We start from the raw sequence: 27,997 nt of genomic DNA, 5'->3' as shown, positions 1-27,997 counted from the left end.
TGTTCTTAGAGCCAGGAGACACCATGATCAGGAGACACCATGATTTCTGCAAAAACATTTCAACTAATGCCTTGAAATATTCATTTATACACCAACATCACAACCAGTAAGCACCCTCTTTCATTTTTGCACCAATGTTAGAACAGAAACTACCATCAGCCTCTGCGTAACACAAGATATTACCATCGGTAATCAGTGTTTTGATGACATTACAAGCATCGTCACCCGTTTCTGTGCTGGCATTATCGATGACATATCGCTGCCATTACTCGTGTCTGCGGTTATACGAGAAAACAGAAACTTGATTTGTCCACTTCTTTACCACGTGACCTACGACGTTAATCATTTTGAACTGACAGTAGCCGTTGTCACTCATGTCTGAACTGACAGTAGCCGTTGTCACTCATGTCTTAACTGACTTTGCAACCGGTGTCACAACTTTGGCATGGCATAGTGTCAGTTATGTCTTAATTGTCTGCAAAGGGTGTCGATCATTTCTGGACTGACAGTAACCAGTCTTAACTGACACTACAGTCTGTGTCAGTCCCTTTTGCAGCGTCGTTCCGGGTCATTTGACTCAGTGGAGGGGGGTTCGATTCCCACATCCGTCTCTCGCACCGATAGCTTTAGTCCTCCGTTTTTTCCCAGCTAGACATTTTCCAACACTCCTGTCCTGGCACTGCTAGACATGTACAGACTCTGACGACGCTCCATGCTGGCCTGCAGGCGCTGCTGTTGGCGAAGAAGGGCGGGGGATGGTTCTGATGCACTGAACGCCGTCGCTGCAGCTGCAAATGGTGTCGCACGGTGCGGTAGCGATCGCGGAAAACCTTGTCGTACTGCGGCCTAACGTCTGCTTCATCGTCTTCGTCTTCGTCTTCGTTATCCGAGTAGTCGGGTGTGCTCTCGACATCCTCCAGGGTCTGGCGGTCAGCGGGGATGGTGGTGGTGGTGGTGGTCCTGACAGTGCCGGTGGCCGTTTCCAGGTAAGGGTCATCTTCGTCGTCATCGTAGTCCGGCTCGAGGTCAAGGTCACCGGGAGCAGCGGCGGAAGTTAATTTCTTGGCTTCCTCGATCTTGGCCAGCGCCAGGTCCTCCTCGTTCTCGTGGAAGAAGTGGAGCTTGGTGGAGGCGATCAGGTGCATGAAGGTGCTCCACCGGTGGCTCAGCATGCCGAGGAACTGCGTCAGGAGCAGCAGAGAGAAGATGCCCAGCGCCATGGTGGAGACCGGCTCGTACTTGCCGGCGATGTAGAAAGAGTCTTGCAGCACGTCCATCTGCATCTTGAGCTGCAGCAGCACCAGCGTGAACATGAAATTGATCAGCATGTAAGCGAAAACCACGTTGTTGCGAGCCTTGATGAGGTCCTCAGCGATCTTGTCCTCCTTCTTGGCGTCGGCTTTCTTCGGACTCAGGTACTTCTTGAGGAGAAACTTCCAGAACTCTTCCTCCTTGGCATCTATACTATCCACCTCGGATCCGGAAAGAGACCTCTTCAAATCCGTGGCCCAGTATTTCACGTCGATCTCCACTGGAGGCTCTTGCGTCGATGTTGCCTGTTTTGGAGTAGTCTGATCTGTTGAAGGTTTCGTTTCCGGTGCGCGATTTGAAGCCTGGGGCGATTCACTACCTTGCTGGTGAGGCCCTCCGGTCTGTGTCAGTTCTTGTCTGATGCCGATCATGTTTTGGACGAACGCCTTGACATCCTGAAGAATGGCATGCAAGCCTAGTTTCTCGAAGAGCCTGTACAACTTCCCCTTTTCCTGCTGCTGCTCAGCCAGCACTTCTGCAGGTGGCGCCACATTGTTCGCGTCCTCCCTCGTTCCCCACGAGACTACATGGAGGTTGCACAGGAAGAAGACAGTGAGGAAGACAAAAGTAGATGGGACAGTGATGTAGTAAGAATGCCGTTAGTCAGACAGAAGATCTCGTTCGGGTGCAGCAAACCAGCGACGACAAAGATGACCGCGACGCAGACGAGGAATAGGACGGTGGGGCTGTAGATGGAGGAGGTGGCGAGGTTGATGATGGTGCCGACCGTCACCAGCAGCATGACGATGGCGTAGACGGACGACAAGATGGCCGCCACGTTAATCTGCGTCTCCGTCTTGGCCTTGAGACACAGCAGGACGTAGAGAAAGACTGGAACCACGGACAGCAGATAGGACTTCCACAGGTCGATACCCAGCACGGCGCTGTAGGAGCCGGCGATCATGTACACAACAGTTCCTGGGGAGGCACAGAAACATTTGAAAATATTTTAATTTGCTGTCCCTCTCTAAACGTCCTTCTTAACCGGAAAAATGTCGTCGAAAGTTTTTTAACAATTTGAATCAGAATCCTGTAAAACTTTGCCAGGATGCTGAAGAAGAGGTGAAAGACATTGACGAAAATGAAGAAGAGGATTATGATGAAGATGATAATTGACGATTGATGATTGACGAGGATTGATGATTGATAATGATGATGATGATGAATATGATTGTCTCAGGTACCCACCTGGGGCGATGATGCTGGAGGCCAGGAGGACAAACTGGTACATCATGAAGGGGACACTCATGTTGTCGTTCATCTTGACGGTGATGCGCCAAGACCCAATCAGGTCTATGATGTTGGCCAGAGTCGAGGGCGACCAGCGCCTCCGCTGGATGTAGAAGTCGTGGAACGTTTCCGGGGCGAAGGTCAAGGCATCGGCGCCTGCGCAGTACTCGATCTTGTAGCCCTGCTGGAGCAAGAGGGTGCACAGCCAGCGGTCCTCGCCCTGCTCGTACTGAATGTAGTGGATGGCTTCTGTTGGCTCCGTGGTGTACATCTTCATCACGTTGTCGTCCATCAGCGCCGAGCCGCGGAACAGCGAGAAGCAGCCTGTACAGACAAATTAAAATGTCAACAAGACACTCAAACTGTCACTTTTCAATGAAGTCCTAATTCCATCTCCATGAATAGTTTTTATCAGCAATCTTGTCTATCTTATATGTGGGGGTGTCATGTTTTCATCACACTGATTGCCAAGCTTCAGTTGCTTGTCAGGAGAGTGTTACCTGGACAGCACAGAACACAGCCGAAGACATGCTCCGTGGCTTTCTGAAGCCAGTGTCCCACCGCGTACTCGAACTGCTGGTACCAGATCATCGGCCCATCGCCGATAGGGTGGATGCGACCGCACACTGCAGCAACCTTCTTGTTTTTCTTCATCCTGTCCAGCAGCAGACGAACAGAATCTGGCCAGAAGTCCACGTCGCCATCTAGTGTCATGATGAAGATATTTTCTGCCTAAACGGAAATTTGAGAGATGTTAGTAAGGACAGACTCATGTCATACCGACTTAGGCATCCATCCCTCTCACCTCCCGAAGACATCAAAGGAGATAGAAGTAGGTCACTGTGCTAAAAATAAGCGATCGCTCTAAATTTCCTGGCGGCACTTATCACTCTTAACTTCGCTATGGTTCTCTAAAGGTAATTATTTAATTGTTCTAAGCCACCTTTCCTCACAATCTTCTGAAGATATTCTAGTCTCTATGTTTCGTGGACAGATGCGTCGTCTTACCTGTCGGACTTTTTCAGGCGGCAGTTATTTAAGATGGAAGTAGTCTTCCGAAATTTCTGTCTGCGCGTCCTCTTTCTAGAGTTATCATGCTCCAGGATGTCATCGACGGTGTCATAGTCTTTCATGAACTTAAAACCCAACAAGTAGTACAGGTACAGAATCTGGAAACACAGATACAAACTGTTTACATCCAGAGACAAAGCAGACATTCATGGTCAGCTGTGGACACAGGAGGTATGGAGACTAATATATTGTAGTTCTCACTGACACTGTTAGCAATAATGTTTCTGTCCTCAAAACCTTTCTTAACTGGACAAAGTATTAACGAGTATTTGACTAATGTGACGGATATATAAAACCTTTGTCAGAAAGGAAGCGTTAGTTCATTTTTGTCAGGTTAAAAAAAAGAACCAAGGACCCATAACTGATTGTCTTGTTAACCGCACTGACAAACGAAAGCGAGGCAGAATAATGCCACGTACACACCGTAGAAGGAGATACCAGGGTAGTAAGATGTTTGCTCACCTGTGACCAGCGCTTTCTGGCACGTATTTTTTGTTTGTCCTTCAGGTGCACGTGCATATGTGTACCTCCGGGCAAAACCCAACTCATTCGTCCCCCAAAAGGTGTTGGTAATAGTTTTGGTGGCTGAATGTCGATGGCTTGTTTAGCCACTGACCTGCACAGTTTGATGATGTCACTGATAAGAACTATTGAAGATTACACTGAAAAATGTCACCGTCTTAATTTTACAAAATTAAAATGTCAGTTTTTCCACTAACAAGGTGAAAACCAACGACTTAAAAGTTTATCTTTTGTGTTTAGGAACATTAACATTTTTATCAGCCTGCAAATGTAACTGTAGACTAAAGGTAAGAAGATATTAAGGGGAGCTTACCTAATGGCTTCCGGCATGACTGCCATAAATTGGCGAACCCACTGATTTATGATCCGTTGTTTACTTTTGGGTTCAGTTTGGAACGCGTCATCAAAGATAATGTGAACTGCAGACATAGGAAAACAGTTGTGAGGTACATAGCGACCGTTGTGTCTGTGTATTACCTCTCACTCCATATTAATAAGAGGTCATCCTCACGTGAGTTCGTGTGTGCATATTGGGGTAGTTGTGATCATCACATATTGGGTAATAATTATTGTTTTATAATTATAATAATTTGTAAGTCATAGGTAAGCAATAGACTCAGATATACAATAATCTGCGTGTGTAGTGTGTAGTGTGTAGTGCGTGTAAACAAACAAATGCTTGCGCGTGCGTGAGTGTGTGTATGTGTTTCTGGTGTGTGGATGTGAAGCCCTTCATCTCCTCACTTTCAGCATCGTACAAGTCACTGTTTTCCTCCTTGACAAAGAATGTTTTCATGGCCATCTTTCTGGTGTAGATGTCGAAATCCACTCTGTGTACAAAATGGAGTAGAGCATGAGTCTCATGAAATCAACTTTTTCTAACAGCCCCATCAGCTCTATAACATCTACACTCCCCAGAAACAAACAAACAAACAAACAAACAAACAAACAAACAAACAAACAAACAAACAAAAAGGACTAACCGTTCATTTTTCAAGATTTAAAAATGCACTTTTGAAGACGAGCGAAGGGACACTGACCTAAAGAGAGATTTCATCAGCTGGAGCATCTCCTGTCTGATTTCGTGCCACAAGGTGGCGCAGATGTACACCAGGGGGCGCTCCCCGATGTTCTCGCTCTTTTTCTGGTCAGACTTTTTATTTCTCATCTTTCGGTCTGCGTTTTCTGCCTGGTCCTGGCGCCGAGAGCAGGCGAGGCCAATGTCCGGGAAGACAGGGTCACGATGGGGGAAGGCAAACAATCTGCACAAAGCCAGCAGTGGATGCGGGGAATCTGTTAGGTACATCAAGCCACTCACAGTGTCTTCAGTATACAATTACAGCCAACATGAAATTAAACAGTAATTAGTTTATATACATTCAACAGGAGACAATATATTTTACAAATTAAAATGAACAGGGTGTGGGTATGGGTGTTGGTGTGGGCGTGGATGTGGGTGTGGTTCGGGTGTGGGTGTGAAAATAGCGAATAACCTTTCATGCTTTGCAGTCCTTTCAACCTCGGGGGACCAGATGTGAGCAGTAATGACGACCGTGGACAGCCACACAACGCCCCCTAGCGCCAGCACGAAGACAATGTGCGGTTCCGTGACGTCAGACGTGACGCAGACGTTGCCGCTTTGAAACCACTTGGACAGACTGGATGGCGTGCAGCCAGCCGCCACAGCCAGCGTAGCGGGCGCCACTAGCGACACCGGAAGTGCGAAGGCGAACTTCTGCATGTACAGACGACAGGCCAGGCCCGCCACGTAGCCACACACCAGTACACCGAGGATCTGCATATACATTAATCCGTACACTGTCCAGTGCGCCCTCATCCTCGCGGAGTGGGTGAAAGCGTTGCCTAGCGACGCGAAGAAGACCCGCAGCTGATCGGAGAAATCCACTCCTTCCTGCTGTCGGTGTAATCCATAATAAAGAGACACGGCGATGACGATTTGCACAGGCGCGGTGTACACGTGACTAGTCAGGCGCATGCGCGACATGGACGTCCTCCACCTGGACAGGTCACCGACATGCGCGGCGCAGGACTTGAACTCCCCGAAGGCGAAGTTTTCCCACCAGCCCACGGACACCCCGAGTATCACCACCAGAACGGTCCAGAGCTCGGGCAGGGGTAGCGGGTGCGCGGAGGGTTGAACAGGGTGATGATGGCGTCGCCGTAGTAGAGAAGAGGGATGGTGCCCAGCTGCACGACGACCGCCAGGACCAAGGCGATGACGTACAGGACATGGCGGACCCTCGCTAACCGCCTGGACTTGCGCCCCAGACCCAGGAAGCTGAGCGCGCAGACGCCTCCACGTCGTAAAAACAGTGATGCAAGCTTGAGAATGGCGGGCACCTGACAGACTGCTGTTCCCAAACAAACTGCTGTCAGGATGTTGACGGTGGGTAAAACTTTGAAGAGAAACACGCTGCGGCCGACTGTACCCATGCAGTCGATGATAAAAACCTGGCGAACATGAATAAAATACAATATACTCTCCGTTTATAGGAATCTTAAAGACACGTGACGCTACCAGCACATGTTAACTGATTTTGTCTGAAGGTAACGATCGGTGTGAAAGAAATAAAGATGGTACAACCAGAGGCAGGAGGAGACGGAGGAGAGAACAACACTGACCACGATGAGCGCCTTGAAGGTGGGCCAGTCCTTCCGACCGAAGATCACCCTGAAGCAGCAGGCGATCCAACCCAGCAACAGGGGCAGCAGCTGGCAGGCAAGTAGTCTAGCTGGCCCCAGACCATTCAGGAACTTCAGCATCTCTGTTTCTTTCGGATTGCCTCCCATGACAATCTTTATTTCAAGTTTGTCCTGCGCCTGCATTAAAAACATTGAGAAAGATCATGGGCATGGCTATTGCACGGTTAACTTTGAGAACGAGGACAAAGACTGGTTGTCTTTCGTTACAAAGAATCTTTAGCTTACTATAATCTTATACAGAAAGGATGTGAACGAAGATGATTCTTAAAAAATATTAGACAAAGATTAGGCTTCACAATGAAAGTCAGAAGTACATGGAAGTACTTTTCATGCTTACATTAAGTAGCGGGGTAGCCAGCCATATTAAGGCAAGTCTAGCAGTGAGACCAGCCGCCAGGAGGATAAGAGCCAGGAGAATGTAAAGAATAAATCGAACGATTCGTCGAACTTTCATCTCGAACTCCTTCGAGTTTTCGTAGTCTCGCTCCGTGAGGCGGAATATGTCGTAAGCCCTGCGCCAGGACAAACCAGATTAATATGTTAATTAATGTTGGTGCAACACACTGAAATATACAAAAACATACACACAGACATACAAACAAACAGATACATTTCGCTCACGCCCCACGCAAGTAAGTCCTTTATTGTGTCCAATGAAAACTAAGTTATTCAAATAGTTTAATAGTTGGCCGTTTTGAGGTAAACTGTTGCAGTGCGTTGTGACACAGAAATACAACGGGAGATCACTCACGGCTGCTTGCCCATTGTCTCAGGCGCTTCTCCCCCTTCGTTGTTTGTCTCACCCGGGGGTCCACTGCTGCCATCCTCCGCAGGGGCAGTGGAGGCCTCCTGAAGGGTTTCCTTCGACGTGGCTGAGGAAAATCCTGACGATGACCGCAAGGACAGCTCGTCAGGAGGGATCGTGTTCTTCGCACTTGAGTCTTCCCCATCTTTTGACTCCATCTCCTGTTTAAAAAAATATTGAAAAATAAAGCTGTGAATACAAACTAGGCAATAAAAGATTTAATGTTGATATTTGTATCTAACTACTCCTTGGCAAGGCACTCAAAATGAGGAGAAAGAATTGCAATAAGTTTGGGGTTAGAATAATAATAATAATCATCCAATCAATCATCAATCAATCATCAATCATCATCACGTGTAAAATTTGATTAATACTGTATGTTATTTGAGAAAAAATATTAATCCTTATAAGTTGTCTTTTTCTCTTAAAAGACTGTATACCTTGCTAAACTGTTCATATCATTCTTTTTAAATGTATTTATCTCTCCTAAAAAGACTATACAACTTGAAAAAAATCTCCATACCTTTTTTTTCAAGATATCTTCGAGTTTGTCTCTGTGCTGTAATTTCAGGAATACCTGTAAAAAGCAGAAAACATGACAACGATCGGCCATAGATAATGTACGACAACAACATTCCACATTAATTACATTAAAACAAAATGCATAAAAAAACCTCTCTGAGAAGGTAAAAGCGTTAATTACGAAGAAAACCTGAAGGTGACTATTATAAACAGGGGCTCGTGAAGCACGCATGCGGCCTTGGAGTTGTAATCTTTTGATTGAAATAATAAATACGATGTTGTTTAGCTCAGCGCCCTAATGGCGCCGACATGCTTGTTTATGTACCTGCATTCCTCAAACGTGAGGCGATAGAGAGAGGGCGAGGGGTCAACTTTTGCACGTGGAAGGGTCAAGGGTCGCAGAAAGAGGACGTCCGGAGAGGCGATAGTGTTGGTATTGGCTGCTCGTCAAAGACGTCCCAAGATTAGGATGTCACAGAAACATCGACTTGCATTATGGTGGATATTTGTTGGTGGAAAGCAAGGACGACCTGACCTTAATGAATGACAGGTATCTCATTTTGGATTTAAATATTTTTTTTACATGGGGTGGAGGGTTGAGAGAGGAGACGGCGAGAAGGTATCACTGCAGACTTGTGGCAAAGAGGTACCACCTCGGTGTGGTACAACATCAAAGTGGTACAACCTCTTGGATCTGGCGCCAGAATGACAGTTGTTAAAGCGACAGAGATGAAGCAAAACTGTTCTTCCCACACGTAAAATTGAGTCGTAGGATTGAACAAAATGCATAAACCATGGACTAACAGAAAATAGCACAGCAGGCGTGGTGAAGCGGCGGAGGGAAAAACTCGTAAAATGTGGAGATTAAAAAAAAAAATAAATTAATAGATTCCCTGAAACGATTTTGAAGGAATCGATCACTGTTGGTACAAACAAGATAAACAAAATTGTAGAAAATATCAAGGGGTACGTTCCCTTGTTTTGAGAAGTATATTTCACTGACCGGACTTGACACAATGAGCCACTGTCCCTACAGTTACTAAGCAACGACAGACTTTATCGAAAACAGTGTTCTGACTTCCCTCACAGTTGTTGTGCCTGACATCAGTCAGATTATTTAAACTACATTGTATGGTACCTCCAGTGTCTTTTCTTTTAGTCATGGGAGGTGTTAGGCGGATTTTTGTGCTCCTTATCCACATGTACACTCTTGCAGGTAAATATTATTTTAAAAAACGTGCATGTAGCCAGCAGCCAACCTATCAATCAGTTGTTAGTAAAATGTTTGCAATATACCACCGCACCATCAGATAAGATTAAAGTTGCACGAGATACAATCTCACCTGCAGAAAGACTTCATACAACCGAGAAAATTTCACTAAAACCATTTCTTCAATCCAAAGTTTCTATGACCGAATCCCGCTGGTGTTTTCGAGAAAAACAACACACATTAAGCTTAAATAGCTTCCACACGATAAAACTTTCGTGAGAAGATTCAATTTTATATCTCTCTCAAAACTGATATATATTATAATGTATTGGCGACATGACAAAACAGGCATTAAAAATCTTTGTTTTCAAACCCTACCTTGTACCGCCTAGAAAACAAAGTAGAGACATTGTTGTTAAAATCCTCAAATAATGTTTGTCACTGCCACAATGGCCAGACGACAGTTGGCAGTTGTATCTGGCAACCGCAACACAGTGCACGGTAGACAAGTCTCCTGGAGAGTGAGCTCAATAGGAAGTCAAGAAACGAAATAATTCCAGGTTATCTAATCTACCCGGGGGTAAGTCTTTTTTATCATGCAATAGCCACCCGAAACTGTCCTTTCATTTCGTCACAGAGCTTATTAAGGATCCGGCAGTTTTTTCTGGTAGGAGTGCACGGGTATCTGCGCATGCGCACGACAGCGGGTTGCGTGGACTTTGGAGTGAGTGAGGGCGCTACGTTTGTGTTACTTCTTTATCGCTGACCATTGTGGGTGCCACTGGTCTCCCAGCTAGGGAGGGACTATATAGAACCATACATCTCAACGAGGGGCTGATCCTCTGAGCCTACAAAGGTGTCGGTTGGCGTACCTCCCAACCACCCGGACCAGTTCTCTCAGATCATGCACCATTTGTGTGTACCTCTCGCAAGTTGGAGAGCAGTCAGTTGCTTATCAAGTGGGAGCGGAGAGGGACGGGGGAGTGGGGCTGATCCATCCCAAGGGCTTGGATTTTGAAGGGGCGAGATATCTGCGAAAAAGCTCGTTATCCACTTCACAACACCCCCGCAATGTGAGGGAGTGCAAGCTTGTGGCAGCGGAAACGGTTATATTTAAAATAATAAAATGAAGATTGAAAGGCTATGCAAAAAACAATATAAATGATATTAGCCATGCACACAAACAAGTCAGCTTAGAAATAAGGGGAGTAGAACGTTCCTGGACAAAAAAATCTGTGTACTAAATAGGTTACACAGGAGAAATAAATAGTAGCGAAAATAAGCCAGCTTAAACGCAGTTCTTCTGATAGACAAAAGCCTCGTTGATGAAGTCAACTGTGGAGACGAAGTAAGCGACGATAAGTTTTCTCCTGTACATCGTCGCTTACCGCATCAACAGACACAATGTCGCTGACTGTAACCACAAAAGCTGACATTACACTATGTCAAAGTTCGATCATTTCACACCAACGACCAACTGGTGATCTATGACGTCAGAAATACCGCCAAGTCCACAGCGCATGCGCCACGAAGTGTTTCTAATTTTAACCTCAAACCTTAAGCAAGTTACTTCTGGAGTCACATGCAAACAAAACGAGATATACGATATAGGATTCCTATGAGAAGAAGACGAACACTTACAGGACATTGTGCAAGACACCACAGCTCAGTCCATCAGAAAGAAAGCGAGAAAGAGATCCATAGACAGACCTGGCTTAGCCCTGTCATCAATCATGATTATACTGGGGCGGAGTGAACGAGGCGACACCATATTTCTGTCACTTCAGGCAGACGATATCTGCCTACCTGTCGAAAGAAATGGATTCCACTGCAAGAGTTACTGTGTGTGTTTAGTGGCCTTATAGTATCTCCATGCCTGCTCACCATCAACAGGGACTGCTAGATTAACAGGCCGAGAATTTGGGCTCTGACTGCACTTTGACCCGGTGTCTTTAAAGAGTTGTGAACTAGGGGCACCGACTAGACCCTAGTATGTCTTTAAGTTTTAAAAAAAATTAAACACTTCTGGCGAAGCAAATTATCGATCTGCTTCTCAAGTAACTGAACAGCCGGGTGATTGATCGATTAAATCATTGTGTGATTTATGGAGTGAGTGGAGTGGAAACTTTGATTGTTTGATTGACTGACTTAAGAAGAATTAGGGAGTGAAACAGATGAGAATATAAAAGCGTGAGTGGGCGTACAGTAAGAAGTGAAGATATTCTGACACAATTTCACGATGTACTGGTGAACCAGTTATTTTCAAATGGCTGAGGATGTCCACATCTTAATCTCTACAACCAAAACTGTGAACTCATAAATCTTTTCATTCTGTTTTTAAGCAGAGTTAATCTGAAAACAACACAAGACAGTACAGTAGAATATACTACAAAGTTAATTGTACCGGTTAGCTATTGTGCTTACCTGTGAACTAACCGCGCTGGCACACCCACGCACGCACACATATACACAAAACCAGGTACACAAAAGACCAACACACTTACTACCACCAACCAGGCCTTCATATAAATACAATTCATCATCTCAACTATTCAAAGGCAGAAAAACAACAAAAATAACAAAGCGATAATAACAAAGGAACCCTGATCCTGTTTACCTTCTCACAGACAAACAAACGGCGACCTAAAGGGAACTGACAAAACTTTCCCGACAGGCTTTGTATTTATTTGTATTTATTATCAAGGATAAATGTAGGAACCTTCCACAGGGCCCGCTGGTTGCAAAGGGTCTGTAACTTGACTCACTCCCACAATTTTGAATTGTCAGGTTCTCACTGCTCGACCCGAACTGTTGTTATCTTGGAGCGATAAGGTCGGTGAAAGGCTCTGGTACTGCAGGCAACTGTCACCAGATAACTAATTATCACCTGCTGTCGAAATGTTTCTGTAATATCGTTTTGTTATTGGTGTTGGTGAGAGTATGCGTCCTGCCTTTGCTTTCTGTGAGTCAGACACGACTACCCGGGTACTGACCTTGGTGCGGCCTAGTTGGTACCCGTCGACACCTGCTGCCTGCAGAATGTTCTGGCAGGACTCCCATTCAGGTAGACTGTCCTCACCACCGGCTTTTACCTTGTCACAGGTAACCCCGTACCTGTCAACCCGAAAAGTCGATCAATAAGTAGGTAAATAGTAAGTGTGTGAAGTGGACAGAAGAAAGAGGTGAGAGAGAGATGGTAGGAATAAATATATGTATAATGTAGCTAGACCTGTATAAACACACACGAGCGGAAGAGAAAAAGAGGTACATTTGGGTTACAGAACAAAAGAAGAAATTATCTTATGTAATTTAATTTTAATTAAAAAATAAAGATGTGTGAAATGTCGCTGTTACTAACCATCAGATAATTTATTATATAGTGTCGTACGCCAGCCTATCCAGACTCCCTGTGCTGTACAAAAACACATCATATAAGACATTCCTTTCAAGAAATCATTTCCAGCTTCTTGTTCATACCTTTCTACAAAGTCTGAGAACTTGATCCTGATTGGGTAACCGTACTTTCTCACCATGGCAACCTCTACCAATCCGCTGTGGCGTAACTGCACGCGCACCAGGTCACGGTCAAAGTGACCTGCAGTCAGCGACTGATTGGGTTTGATGCACCTGTCATCATGTAGCACTGGACATGTCAAACTAAACATGCCGAAATTATCATGAAGACTTGAAGTATAAAATATTGGAGAATACATCGGACACAAAGAATAAAAACATAAACATTGAAAGACTGTTGGTGTCAAGTTCTGTTTGTCAAAAGGAAACATTATATTTCATTTATTCGTTAATAGACCGATAGACTTTTGTGTTCATGTTCATGCAACGGGCATTAACAAAGAAGGTCACACACCGTATCATTCATGATAATAAAATTAGCTAATCACAGTAAACAAAAGTATTATTATTATTGTTGTTGTTGTTGTTGTTGTTGCTAAAGATGCTACCTGATGAAGATCGGAGTAGTTGAGCTCAGCCTGCTCATCATCCGAGACAAAGAAGTCTGAAAAAATAAATCATCAATCAATCAATCAATCAATCAATCAATCAATCAATCAATCAATCATAAATCAATCGTCTTCGTCGTCGTCGTACTTATTTTTCAGCTTTTTCTTCATATACATTCTTTTTGTCATTTGTTCAGTAGCTAAAGGTGGGTCGGAAAATGACCAGCTGACCTTAAACTGATCTGTGAAGCATCCTGACAGCTTTCCTACTCGGTCTTTGGAATCATGATGTGCAGGCAGAAATCTGAAAGGACAGCAATCAGAATTAGTCGAGTGGGAAATAACCTTTGCTGCCCTTTTCTCCTCGCTACTGGCATCATACCCTGTTGGAAAGCTATTTTTTTAAGGTAGCTTCTGACAGTTCAAATCAAGACACGGTTTGCACAAAATAAAGCTGCTTACAAAAACTTCTGTTCAATACAAACTTAGAGAACAAAACCTAAGAGTTCTTCGTATCACACCGAAAGTCATTCCACATTGACTTCAGAGGCTAGTGATGAGGCGAGGTATTCCTGTCACTAACCCATTCCGAGCTGGTAATGCGTCACTTCCGATTGAAAAGTAGTCCCGGATGAAGGGGTTGTCACTCCGCTGGACAGCCTTCCGCAGGTTGCCAGGCAGGGTCTCGGTGTTCTTCTGCACAAAGTGCTCGGCACTATACACAACCTGCAAGATACAACACCATCACATCGGTCAGAACTTCCAGCACCGCAGCTTATCTGTGGACGACGAAACACCACGTGACTATCAACCCGTCTCAACAAACGTATAAGCGTTTGACAACAAGACGAGAAGTCAAAACAGATTTTATTTCCCTACACAAAATAGTCTGAGGAACAAACAGAAGTAACGGTTAGTGTGGTCGGGTCTTTCCCGTCTGCTCTTGTGGCCATTCGCCGCCAGACACCTATTCCACTATCAAAGATTAGTTGTCACCCCAACCACACAGGTAAACAATTTGCAACTTGAGAGCGCTTAGTGCATGCAAGCACAGGAGGGGCGATTTATTAACACAAGAGTCTCAGAAGTGTGAAGATGTGACCATAATCTGCAAAGTGATGCCGTTGCTAACCTTTGACACGACAACTCACAAACACAACTCTCGTGAAGACTCGGTACTCTCGCACTAAATGCATTTACACCTGTCATTTGTCACCTGGCCTGCGTAGTGCTTAATTTCAAATAGAAGGCGACTGCCACCCCGCAGTCTGAGGTCAGTATTAAAGATGGCCGAGTTGTTACAACGGCACTTGTCCAACCAGATGGCGCTGGTGCCGCTTAGTGTGCTCTGGTCCTCCAGTAGAGGGATCAAACCGTTGGGTTTCTGTTGAATGATAACAAAATGCTTGAACAGATGTCCTCAAAAACAAATATTATTGGAGTATTCGATAAAAAGCGTTTAAAGAACATGGAGTAAGTAGTAATTGGAAAAAGGCATATCCCAAACGACGAAGTAATTTGAAAACATCTTTATAACTTATACTACCGAAGCAAAAATATAAAAAAATAAAGATTAAATACAACTACACAAAATTGTAAAAAACAGTAAGGAAATCACTCACAAAAATATAAAGTAAGCCAGAAACAGAAGTGTCGGAAAGAAAGTAAACAAGGAACAACTGGCGACAATAGTTATTTTAATATGTAAAATAAAATGAATAAAAAAGTTTAATTTACTTTGAAGATAAGATTGACGACGTGAGCGTTGTCGACGTAATCGATGTCTACAGATGAAAGCCCTTCTCTCTCATACTCTCGTCTTTCCTCTTCAAAGGTGTGCTGCAGAAAATACTGGTGTAGCTTCTCGTTGGTTGAGTTGATGACGAACTGTTCAAATCCATTGTGGCCCACGCCATTTTCAAACCCCGAGATGTCGAGCAGGCAAATACTCCGATGTCTGTGAAATCACACAACAACTGTATTGGCCTTACACAACAACTCACTGATACCTGACTGATACAATTTTAAGGCTATCCCAGTTTTATTCTCTGCAGTTGTACAATTAAAAAAAGGGGATTAACTAATGTTACATCCTGTAACATTATCTGCCACTATTCCAATAAGATGCCTTATACGGTTTAAGGATATTGTCATGAGTTGTGACAGTTGCTAAAATAAATGTATAGTCTAATGAACTGTTACCATGGTTGCAAGAAATTAAATACGATCAAACACGGATTCCTTTATTATTTTGTGTTATTTTAAATTATTTCAGCTCCAAAAGTCGGTTACTTAGAAATAGTGATTTTCTTTGGCGAAAGGAACATTTTCACAAGACTGTTTCATTCAGGATATTAATAGCATAATCACATACTCAGAGGATTGTGGGAATGGGGGAAGGAAAACGATATAAGGGATGCGAAAATTCTGACTGGAATACAAATGACAAATGACCAAATTTATTAATCCTAGTGGGCGATTATAAGTCAAGAAGTGTACTCAAAATTTACAACACCCCCTCCCCCCAAAACAACAACAACAACAACAACAACAACAACAACAACAACAAGAAAGCAAACAGGTGTCATTGTACTTACCTGGTTGGTGACGTCACCGCCTGTCCTCTCAGCCGTGCGTTGATCTTGTCGATGGCGCCATAGAACAACGCTGAGTACAGCTCACGAGCAAGAGCGTCCCGTCCAGTCCTTGCTTGCCTTTCGTCCTTGTTTCTTGCTATTGTTTCCCCTGATAGGATACACTTCCGGTTATTGTAGCAAACCAACACTTTATGCCACGTGAGCAATATTATATACACAATATCTTGGTTTTTTTTTAGACTCTTCTACTGACATTTAAAAACTCTTGCATACTTACACCTCATAAAATCATAAAAATGTCAAAAGCCTCTAAAGCTTGGTTAAACAAGGTCCACTCACAGGTTATAAAATGATGTAAGCTGGAAAATCCCGGCAGGTGTTATAATAGGTATTAATAAACTTTATTGCTATATGTCAACAAGGAAGTCTTGGCTCTTCCCCTGAGAAGAGGACTTAAAATCTCAGCTGGACATCGTTCAAAGCCTAGCGAGTAATTCTGCGGAGGGCCAACATTTGAGCTAAACAGGAAGGCCCATCCCCACCCCTCCAAGCATGCTTTGCTGGCTAGAAAAAAGCGATCAGATCCATTCTTGTGGCCACGAGCATTCCTGTTTATCTGGAGTCGTATTCATGAGGCGAAAGTAAGTCGTAGTCTCGGGTACATCAAGGGCAGAGCATCTTGTCTCCGTGGTTATAAAGTGGAGTCCGGAATCCGTGGATTTTGTCTTATCTTCAGAACCGTGGTTATAAATTAGTGGCAAAGATGTTCTGGGGTAAAGTAAAATAAAACAGTATATGTGGGGTCTGAACAGGGCATCATAACTATGGAAACACCAGGCTTTGTTCTTTTATTTCCTTCTCCATTTTGCCCCCGGTAACGACTTACTCCATGAATACGACCACAGAGGGTATGGCAATCCTATAATATCCCAACGACTGGTACATGAAGATGGTTATTTTTAATATCTTGTCTCTGAATTCGCAAAATTATGGAATAAAATTAAAACAAAGTTGATAAGACCAGAGCAAAAGGTGTACTTCGTACTGTTCACTTCTGTGGTTGTCTGTAGAAGACAGGTCTCAAGTTCCGCCTGAGGTAATCCTAGCACGTCAGCAGCTGTGTTGGAAAAAAATCATCATCATCATCATCATCATCATCATTGCTTTTCTAGCGTCACGCCTCGACCGGACTGACATTTAATAAAAAGCTGGCCACGCCAGCAGACAAATAATAGAATTAATTAAATTAACTAATTTTAATTAAATTAGCTTCCAGTTGAAGTATCGCAATCAGTAGACTTGCTTACCATCATCCAAGCAACATCCGGGTGATCCCTTCACAATCTCCACAGTATCATACACATCATCAGTTCTGAACTCCACGTTGGAGATGAGAAGAATTGCGCTAAGAACCTTCAAGAGGGAGTCGACTTCCTGCACAATAAAATTACTTTTTATAAACATTTTGGTTGTTGAATAATCCACAACATGCTTTCAGTACTTTTTCCATGGTGAGATTTTAAACATTCAGTAACTGTAGATGAGAAAGTTAATTAAAATGGGGTTGGACTGCACAGGTAATCAAACCTACATAGCAAAACGGTTTGCCAAGATTAAATAGTTCTGAACTTTAAAGGCACCTAAAAATTTTAGAAATATATACAATTATAGCCGGTAAAACGTGTTATTTACGATTTATATTTTATTGATCATGATATAAGATTAGCAAATTAAATTTAGATCACACAGTCAATGAAATTGAATATTCTGCAATTATTTGGGCTTCCTCTACTTTTTTTTTAACCGTGAAATAACACCTTTTGTGGGGATACCACTTTTCGAGTAAGTAGGAATTAAACATGTTAATGATACAGCATTGCAAGAGATATCCTATATAGAGAGATTAATTAAAAATAAAACATTATCATAAACAAAAAATGTTACCGTGGCAGTGAAGCCGATGTCTGCCAACATCGTCTCCATACTTTGATAGAGTTGACGATATTTGTGTTTGTCGCGGGCATGTGTAAAGACAGGCTCAGCAGGATCATCACTGGATAGAATTCTGGAAAATGGCCAGTATACCAGGTAAGAAAGTATCTTTGCTTGAGGACACCTTACGGACCACATCGGATCCGTACAAAAGAAGACAACTGCTGACCTTAAAGCTCTATTACCTATCTAAAGTCCTTATTTGGTCAAATGTTGGGCAGGAAGTAACTGGTCTGACTGACTGTACGCATGCGTACTGGAGAATCTGACTATCATCAATCTATTTCGAACATTTATTTGTGGGGGAAAAAAAAATCTTGATTTGAGGTAAATAAATGTGACCCTCCACGACGAAATGAGTCTTAAGTCGGAAATTTGAGATTCGCCGAATTGCTTGTTTTTAAAAAGTACAGGTTCTGAACTTTCCTTTGATTTAAAAGTTGTTCTTGTAGTCCTAACATTCAGTGAGTTACAAACGTTTGAAGTGTGAAAGTACGATGGCGGCCATTTTGAGAAAAGCGGGTTCAAAGATTAGCGCCAAGATGGCCGACCAGATTTGTTTACTCCTAAACTTTTGCAGACAAATCTTTTGATTGGTTGATATTTGAATCGTTCTTTAAAGAAGTTGAACATAAAGACTCCGGGCTTTCTGGCAAGGTAGAACACGATGTGGTTATGACAGAGAAACAGTAGAGAAACATCGCTTGAATTTCGTTTTTGTTCTGCAGAAATCGTTGCGGATTGCAGTAGGGTGCATCGATTAAAAAATAGTTTAGGTCAATTTCCAACTTTTATTTTAATATCGCAGTTTATTTTCCTGATAGTTTAATAATTAAGGAATCTATTTTTAAAGAAAAGTCAAACTGCACAAAACTAACCCCTATCACCTTTCTGGGTGTCTAGCACAAAACTGTTTCGCGCAACTTGAGACTCGTTTCGTCGTGGAGGGTCACACGTGTGTTTGGTGAAAGATTTGACTGGTGCTGAACTGGAATCCTCCTATCAGGAGGCGTTGATTACGTGACGAGGGTCAGCTCGCTGTACATTCATATTAAAGGTTTAGTAAGGTACAAACTTTTTTTCTGATGCCTGAGTAAAACTCAGTAATAAATACTTTTCCCAAGATCTGGATGTTGAGATACACGCCTACAAGCATCACCATGTCAACAACATAAACATCAGGGTTGTACATAAATACGGTTATATTGTGAAGGCTGCAGCCTGTGTGAGAACTAAGACTATTTGCTAATTTGGGGTATCTGTGTACAAACGTGACGTCACGTTATAACCTCTTTCTTTGTTCGTGATGATGTTTGTAGGCGTTATTCAGCGAGAGAAAGTCGTTTGTCCAGGGCTAAATGGGGAACTCAAGGAACAAAACTAATGTTGTTTCCAGACCGCACGGATATTACCTAATGCTTCTTTACCCGCGGGATATTTTTGCTATCTCTTGGACACTAAGTCTTCAAGGAGTCAACAGTGTGGGGTCTGGACACCGCTTTATAACTTCCGAAACAAGATGTTTGTTATTAAGTTCCCCATGTTTCCACAGGTCAGAGACATGCCTTTACTTTATAACTACTTTCTGAGCAACAGATCGGGTTTGAGGCTGTTGACCAGACGAAAGTCTACCTGAAACGATCAACGTCTGCGAGGTTGAGGGCCGAGAGCTGGTGTGGAGGGAGGCCGGCGAGCAGCGCGTAGAAGACGTGGAAGTTCTTCTCCTGCGCAATTCGGTTGGTCACGCGGTATTTCTCCAAGAGGAAGCCCTCGATTCGAGCTGGAATCACAAGTTATGACTATGTTAATGTGTCTGACTGTGCGAAATGACGATGATGCTGAATCCTGCATTAATGCAGGCATGGCCATCTAGTCAACGTTACCGCTCCATCCATCCACCCATCCTTCTATTCATCCATCCATTTTGTTTGTACTGATTTGCTTGCATTTTTAATGCTTCCTCCTTTTTTCTTCAAACCAATAATAATCCTTCATTAATAATCAAGGCGGAAGTGCGTGTTAGTGACAGAGTCGTTCACAGGTCACAGTTAAGGAGTGTGCCAAGTAATGGAGGGGAATTCCTAGCAATCACCGCTGGTAAAAATACGACACACTCAACATGAACTTTTTAAAATTCTTGAATCAAGTCACAGAATGATGACTCAGCTGCATCCATGAAAGATACTGATCCGATTTGTTTAAAGAAAGGAAAGGGCAGAGTACATGCAGCGTGGGCTGTAAGTCACACGGAGGCAGCCATTTCAAGATGGCCTCTACAGTCATCACAAAGACCGAGGCATTCGACACTCATTGCCACCGGGTGCCGGGTGATTTACTGTCCACCCCAGCATTTTATTTAATTTTTAAAGAGGCTTGCCGCTGTCAGGGTCGCCCCGTGAGTGCGATCACTTAGCAGTGTGCCAGGAGGGAGGGGTGGTGTGACGTTGAGGTCACACTTTGAACCGGAAGTCTATGTCACAGGCCAATGGCGTAACGTCCACAGGTACTCCGGCACTCTACCGGGGTAAGAGGTCAAAAACCTTAGAGTGGTGCACCGACCTGTCACGCGCACACACGCGTGACATTCCACCTGCACTCATGTCATTGCCATGTGACTAAGCATGTATCAAAGATACGCAGCTATGTCCTGCTATAGCCAGCTATGTCTTGCTATGCCTCACAGCCAGCACTGCAGGGCTGTCACCTACCGGGGTGACCCCCTGTAGAACAAGACATAAAAACAGGGGGAGGGAGAAAATTAAACGTTTGTTTCTCAAACAGTGAACTCGCCACTCGAATTGTCTTCTGCTGTTTGATTAGTTCTCTCATGATTTATGTTTGTAAACGAGAATGTGTACTTTATGTTTAAATTTTAATGTAAATTTTATTCAAATATATGTTGTTTGGTACTTAATATATATTGTGTAACAGATAGTTCTCTTTACTAAAGGGAAATAGATGTAAATTTAAAAAAAAAAAACAATCGCGTGCATTCGCCACCACGTTTCATAGGAGTTACAATGTGTAACAGTTATAAAATAAGTCAACATCCTCTTACATCCACGTTTTAAAATAGTTCATTGCTAGAGGCTTATCTCTTTTTTTAAAAAAAATGAAGGGCAAAAAAAAAAAAAAAAAAAAAAATAGAAAAAAAAAAGAAAAGAAAAAACCCTCTGAGTATAATTAAACAGGAAAGGAAATTGCTGTCTAAATGTAAAATTATTTGCCTGCTGTAAATTAACCCACTGGCAATAGAGGCTGATGGGGTGAGATCTGGTGGTTTCTTTTTTAATTGAACTTTTCTTTGACATAATGCTAGTGTGGGGGAACCAGGAGGCTACTGTCGGATGAAAGATTGTATTCAGATTGTCGGACCGGACGTTTTGTGTGCTAACTGGCATGGTGACCTCACGAAAGAAGCACCAACGAAGACTGCAAACTAATAAAATTAAAATAAAACATGATAGTGTTCTAGAAAGACGAACGGCTTCCTTTGGGAGATGCCATGGAGAGAAGGAATGTCATTAATACAAAGAGGCATTGAGCACACATCTCAGGGTGGGGTGAGACAGGGTGAATGTGTAGGTGGGTGCGTGCAACTCTTTTTTTTTTTCTTGAATCTCACTACTTGCTAATGTTCTTATTGTCAACAGTGAGTACTTTTGTTTCGCTTTTTTTTTTTTTTTTTTTTTTTTTTTAACCAAGTTTGAGCAAAGTTGATCTTATGCGAGGCTTTCAAAACTTCTTCTGTTTCCTCAAGTCAGCTTGCTAGAAAAACTGTCCTCTTCACCGTCCATGTCTTCTCACGACTCTGTAGCTCTCGTTTACAAAGTTCTGGACATCCAATGTGGTGATACCATCAGGTCAGAAAGCAGTCCTTACTAAGGCCAACACTCACTCACCGTTGAGTGTAAATGATGACAAGTTTAATTGTAAGTTTGAAGTGGGTTTCATGACAACATACACATAACATGTATTCAATATTAAAGCCATTCACCTGATTTGATTTGCCTGTCGTCATACTCCAGCTCTACAAGCTTTCCGAAACGACTGGAATTCTCATTTAGTGTTGTGGCCGCATTCCCGAAAATCTCCAGAAGGGGGCTGACCTAGAATGGATGAGAGAGAAAACGATTTGCTTTCTACTGAGGTTGCTAATTGTAGAATATATCCTCTCTTACGGTCCGGCTTTGGGGTATCCCCAAACAAACTAGTGTGCTTGAAGGAATATAATTCAAGATAATGGTGAAAGCTTTACCAAGCATTTCTTTGCAAAATAAATATACAAGCAGATACAGGCACCAGGTAAACATTAGTTTTATCATAATAAGAAATATCTTTCTGACGCACAAGGTCCTCTCAACTTATCATTTCGTTATGGAGCCCGATAGACCTGGTGCTAAACAGTCGCACGGGGAAATGAAAACATTGCCGGCACCTTTATCCTCCAACGGTCAGGTTGACATAGAAATGCAGGTCATCAAATTAAATTCTGGAAAGTGCCCAGTATTATCAGGAAGCCGATTAAGTGCTGAGATAAAGCGAGTTCCTTTTTTATTTTAATTTTACCTGGAACCCATCTGTCACAGGGTAGGTTGCGCTGGCCTGGGTAGGGCATCTGGATAAAAAGAACTAGCCGAAGCACGCACGCACGCACACACCCCTCCTCCCTCAACACACACAGACACACATACACGCAAACACACACAGACACATACAGACACACGTGCACAGGGCACACTATGGGCAACTACCGTTTCTAGTCTGGAGATAATGTCTGAAGCCCCGAGAGAGGGCCCCTGGTGGTGCCTCTCTGTGTACACCAGGTGCTTCAAGATGAGCTTGGTGCTCTCTGTCTTGCCAGCACCAGATTCTCCGCCCACCACCACACACTGGTCACGTGTTGTGGACAGCATGTTCCTGTACGTCTGGTCAGCCACCCAGAATATGTGGGCGGGTAGACTGCACCTGACGCGGAGGTCGCTGTAGTTGTCGTGGTACTGGAAGAGAGACAGAGACTATCACAGAGAAAAGAGAAGTTGTCTAACCTTTCCGAGAGTAAATAGGAGAGCAGAACATCTATGAGCATGAAGGACGACAGAAGAAACAAATAAAACGATGAAAGATTGTCAAAAAATATTGAAATGCAAAGAAGGAAAACAAGAAGTAAGTAAAAGAGAGGGAGGCAGAAAAAAAACCAATATCAATCAAAAAAGAAACAACAAAAGAAAGAGAGAAAAGAAAAAAAAAACCGAAACACAAAAAATAAAAACAAATAATATTTGACAGTGAAATTTAAAAAAATTAAAACAAAATACAAGAAAAGAAGAAAAATAACAAACTAAATAAAGAAAAGAAAGAAAAAAGAAATTTTTTTAAATGTAATTAAAAACAAAACAAAACCAAACCAAAACAAACATAAACTGAAGACAGGAGGGGAAAGAGATCAGTAGAAGGTACTAGAAGGGGATTGTTGTACAATAAAACTATGCAAAAGCAACTCAAAGTATCACTGACGTGTTGTCAGTGCAAACGACCTGAAGTAAATGAATTCTTAGAAAATGTTTTCAGCTCGCATGCAAGATTTCTCAAAAAGGACAGCCACTACGACCTTCTGCTCAACCAGTGCGACATCCTTTGACCGTCAGGCCTCTGGCAGGTCAGAAAGGTGAGTTACAGAGATCGGGTACCAGGAAATCCACCCCAGAAAAAAGATGAAAGCACGTCAACGTGTATTTGTTTCAGACAAGGGTCTGTAGGTTGCCGGAATGTGACCATGGGACCCGATGGTGAGTCAGGAATGAAAGCTGAACTTCATGCAAGCAAACATTTATGTCCATTCAGTCCAACTTTGAATTTTTTTCAACTTCATTCACGACAGAGATTAGAGCTCGTTACAAAGCTGGCGGGTATGTCATCGGGAGTTTGCAAAAATCTGTGTTCAGAGGTGGACCGCGTATTGTTTTTTTTGTTTTTTTTCAACATTCCTGTGGTCTGGAATTACGGAGACAACTTGCCCCAGAATAACGACTTACTCTCACTTTGTAATTATAGTTAAAACTACTCCGGTGTCTTACCTCTTGGGTGTAGATAGACAGGTCTCTGCAGGGATTAACTGCCACCAACGTGTCCCCAATGTAGGTCTGCAGAAAAACATATCACAGTCGGGGTAAGAGGGGTTTGTTTTTTTTTTTGCGAAGAAATTATTTTAATGGGTGGTTTGGGGTCGAACATAATTTTCAATTACTCGTGATAAAAAGTAAAAGAGTTAGGATGTTCACCTTGTTAATACCCGACAACAACATTCATTTCTTTTCATGACTGGATCTTTAAAGGTGATCTTTACATGACCTGAAACTTGAAGCAAGTTTGTTCAGGTTTTACCTCTTGTGTTGAATTTTAGAATTGTATTAAAGTCGACAGGTTATCACAGATGAAACCATCAAGCTTACACTCACGCACGCGGGCGCTAACCATAGAAAAGAATTTAGAAAGGTGTTTACTAAAGGATAAAAATGTTTGGATAACCAAACCTGTAATATTCTCCTTTATATTCGCTCGCTGTAATCACTAGTGTATAGCAACTCCGCTCAAGCAACCGCTAGTTAATTTATTTGACTGCTGGCCACAGAAAAGCTAAAAGATGGTGTGCTCGTACGTGGCAGACATTTGTGGGAAAAGGGAGAATACAGTCGCGACCGGGTGGGCTTGCACCCGGCGTGTTTCTGCTCTAAAATAAAATACATGAGCACCAGACTCCGGCGGTTAAACCTCTTCACTTAAACCTCTCCCTTTAAACTGCTAGCTTTAAACTTTTACTTCTTCCACATCCCGGAGAAACTAGAAACTAAGAAATAAATCTGGCAAAGTAACAAACAATTATTAAAAAATTATTAAAAACAAACGAGCAAAACAAAAACAAAAACAACCCAATATAGCCACAGACCACAAAATACACGACTAAAAGCAATATATATAATATAAACAATAAAACAAGTGTCGCTTGCTTGCATATTGTCGCAAAACAAAGTAAACATAAATTATCTATCCAGCGATCTTTATGCAAACACGTGACCGTGACGAACACAGACAGCACGTGCATGGTGTCATGGCGACACGTCACTCACGTAAGGCTGGTTGCTGCGGAACCGTTTCTCCACCTGCTGCAACAGGATGATGTCATCGATCTCCGGGAGGTCCGCCAGATCGTCGTTGTCCTCCTGACCTCTGTTGCCCACGAGCAGCCCGTCAGAAGGACCGGAACTGACGTCACTGTCACGATGCGTCACAGGTGTGTGTGCGTCAGTTCGCGTTTCCTGTCCAACTGCAGAACGTTTTCCAGTTCCGGAAGCTGCGACCTCCAGCGGAGAAAATTCTCGCCCCTGTCTCTCCACCGTTTTCATTTGACTGTTGGAGAAACGTTCGTTTCTGGAAGTTCGACTGTGTAACGAATCTTCTCTCGCTCTTCGTAGATCTTCATCTTCACGGGAAACACAGTCCATGTGACCTGAGGGACGTTGTCTAGTGGCCAAGAACTCAGGTCGACTGTCACAGGGATATGTCCCATCATTCTCAGCATCCACAGTGTGTCTGTCACGTGTCTTAGCACCCGCTACTGGCTGCTCTTTGTGCCGCGGACTGTGAGAGAGCATGTCATTATCATAATTACTGGGATCGGGGCACAAGGAGGTGTTTGTTGCCGAGCCACCAAACCTTGAACTGCCAAGTTCTCGCTCTGACATATAATCTGGATTTTGTTTTTGCTCTTTGGCAGCTTTGGTGTGAGGAGCAAACACCCGGTGTCTGGTTGCTCGTCCACGTCCCTCGATGGCTGGAGTCGACCCTCCACTTTCTTTCTCGCTGAATCTTTCGTAATGCATGTCTCCTCGCCTTTACTTAAACGAGTATCATCGGCATGCACATTGCCTGCTGGGAAAATACATTCTGTCAGTCTAACCTCCTGTTAAGAAATGATCCGGTTTGTCTTGTCGAGTGATGTCCGCAGTTGTCTGGTTTACTTGCAGCAATGTACTCCTTTTACCTCCTGCTTGCCATTGCTAAGAAACCGAAAAAGTAAAAAATAAAATGTAAGAAAGAAGGGTAAGAAAAAAAGAAGGTAACTAAGAATGAATGAAGCTATAAATGAATAAACAAATGAATGAGAGGATAAGAAAAAAAAATCGACTGTAATCCTGGTGATGAAAAAATATACACAGAGAAAAACAGACTACAACTATTGTACAACGCAGCTGAGTACTGACACGAAATACAAGCGAAATAAAAAAAAAACAGAAAGAGGAATGCGGAAATAAAAAATGAATGAGTGAATGACTGAAGGAATGAAAGAAAAATATCGCATTTTGGTGATTAAGACATGTATACACCGAAATATGAATATAAAATAAAAGAACGGGGAAAAAAGGATAAAGACTGTAGTTTGGCGATTAAGATGTGTGCACACAAAAATGTAAATATAAAATAAAAGAACGAAAGAAAATGAATGAAGACCGTAGCTTAGTAAATAGGAAATGAATGAAGTAAAAAATTAACTAGAGAATTCGCACAATATCTGAGCGATACACCTTGATTAGAGATACATTGTCCCCCTTCAACTGAGTGTTTGACTAAATAAACAACTCCGCCTTCTGAAAAAGGAAATAAATTCCAGAAAGAAAATGAATGAAGACTGTATTTGGTGAGGAAGAAATAAATATAGTGAAAAATTGAATAGAGAAATCGCAAGATTAGTAACATACACTAAGTCACCCCATAATAGGATGTTTGACTAAGTGAACAACTATTCCAAGTACAACCGGAAACACTGGAGTGATAAAACCTGTAAACTAATATCAACACAACGAATAGCAAAAGGTGAAAGTTCATCACACCTGCAAAATTAAAAAGTTTGCATCTACTTCAACCTTTCGTTTATTCGTTTGTTCTTTTCCCGTTAGTTCTGCCTGCATTATTTTGTTATAAGGCTTCGGTACTGAATTCCTGTAAATAATTTCTAGTTTACCTTTAAACTAAATTTAATAAAATAATCTTTTGACAAAACTCTCACCTGTATAAGTAATAGGTGCCAAGCTCTCACCACCAGCAACCTGTCAAATGTCGGATGTCACCCACCACCAGTCGGTCTCGTCGTCCTGTCGAGCTTCGCGCCTTCCGATAACCGCTGCAGGTAAAAACGCTCGGAACCAGGTGATAAATGTGCAGCTCTGCGCATGCGCCGTGAGCAGAGGACACCTGTGCATGTCATGAATGCAGGTAATGTCACTGAGTCAGAAGGTCCTTTGGTGTCGCCGATAGTGTAGGGACGAGCTTCTGACTAGAGTTGTGGGGACCTTGAAGATAAGTGTGGGGTTTACAATAAATAAACAAATACCTGAAAGTAACAATAAACCGGTTATCATAGTGATCATACACGTCTTCAACCTCTGTCGTCTGTTCATAATCGCGATCCACTCAGAGTTGTTTGCCATACGTGTCAAGCAATAATAAAATGTGTGGGTATCTACGGGTGTCGGAATACAGGGTATACAGGATACTCACTCACATTACCACATGTAGACGCTCCTACAAGTAGATATTCAATAAGGTGTGACACACAGACCTAGAGAGGAGGGATGGAAGTGAAGAAGCGTAAGAAGTAAAAGAGAGGGAGAATAAAAATGAAAGTGTAAAACAAGTTGGGGTAGGAAAGATGCTGCAGAAGATGGAGAGTAGAATAAAGGGTGTTGAAAAGAGAAGTAGAAGTCAAGAAATGGAGTAGACAGTAGGAGTATAGTAGAAAAAGGAGTAGAGAAGGTCTTTCCTGTCGCTAGGAGCCTCGCTGCCTTACCTTCTCCAACCTTCTTTGGAGTCAGGTAACCATTCTCGTCAGTAGATCGACTGGGGGCAGGGGAGTGAGCTGCGGTACACGGGTATCGAACTGGCTCGCCACTCAGATCATGGACGTGTATAGGTGGACTGTTGTCTGCCAAGACCAAGGCTTAGCCTCTTGCGAAGCTCTCCACTGTTAGTCTCGGCGAGCCTAAACAAAGAATGT

The 27,997-nt window shown here is 43.0% G+C and overlaps 2 protein-coding genes across 2 annotated transcripts; both read right to left on the bottom strand.

The window, feature by feature from the left end:
* Window positions 1–6,969, bottom strand: LOC112554500 (chitin synthase chs-2-like). Its single transcript, XM_025222284.1, is given in 12 exon segments — window positions 1–1,903; window positions 1,906–2,229; window positions 2,500–2,865; window positions 3,042–3,273; window positions 3,383–3,386; window positions 3,550–3,710; window positions 4,075–4,228; window positions 4,448–4,553; window positions 4,879–4,964; window positions 5,175–5,396; window positions 5,628–6,606; window positions 6,778–6,969. Coding segments are annotated over 11 exon segments (3,444 nt in total). The 5' UTR covers window positions 6,140–6,606; window positions 6,778–6,969; the 3' UTR covers window positions 1–626.
* Window positions 6,238–27,977, bottom strand: LOC112554499 (unconventional myosin-IXa-like). The gene is made up of 22 exons (XM_025222282.1): window positions 27,011–27,977; window positions 25,074–26,003; window positions 24,024–24,089; window positions 22,701–22,946; window positions 21,944–22,055; window positions 19,579–19,726; window positions 17,899–18,019; window positions 17,262–17,388; window positions 17,000–17,071; window positions 15,955–16,102; window positions 15,095–15,314; window positions 14,574–14,741; window positions 13,941–14,083; window positions 13,589–13,661; window positions 13,358–13,413; window positions 12,873–13,022; window positions 12,389–12,509; window positions 8,187–8,240; window positions 7,610–7,824; window positions 7,196–7,370; window positions 6,778–6,975; window positions 6,238–6,606 (listed from the first exon to the last, which is right to left on the bottom strand). The coding sequence occupies exons 2-22, from the start codon at window positions 25,824–25,826 to the stop codon at window positions 6,238–6,240; spliced, it is 3,735 nt and encodes a 1,244-aa protein (XP_025078067.1). The 5' UTR covers window positions 25,827–26,003; window positions 27,011–27,977.
* Window positions 27,978–27,997: the final 20 nt, after the last annotated feature.

This window comes from Pomacea canaliculata, linkage group LG13 (assembly GCF_003073045.1).
Source record: "Pomacea canaliculata isolate SZHN2017 linkage group LG13, ASM307304v1, whole genome shotgun sequence".
NCBI classification, from domain to species: Eukaryota; Metazoa; Mollusca; class Gastropoda; order Architaenioglossa; family Ampullariidae; genus Pomacea; species Pomacea canaliculata.
Note: the sequence above shows the minus strand (reverse complement) of the source record. Positions and strands in the feature narration are given on the sequence as shown.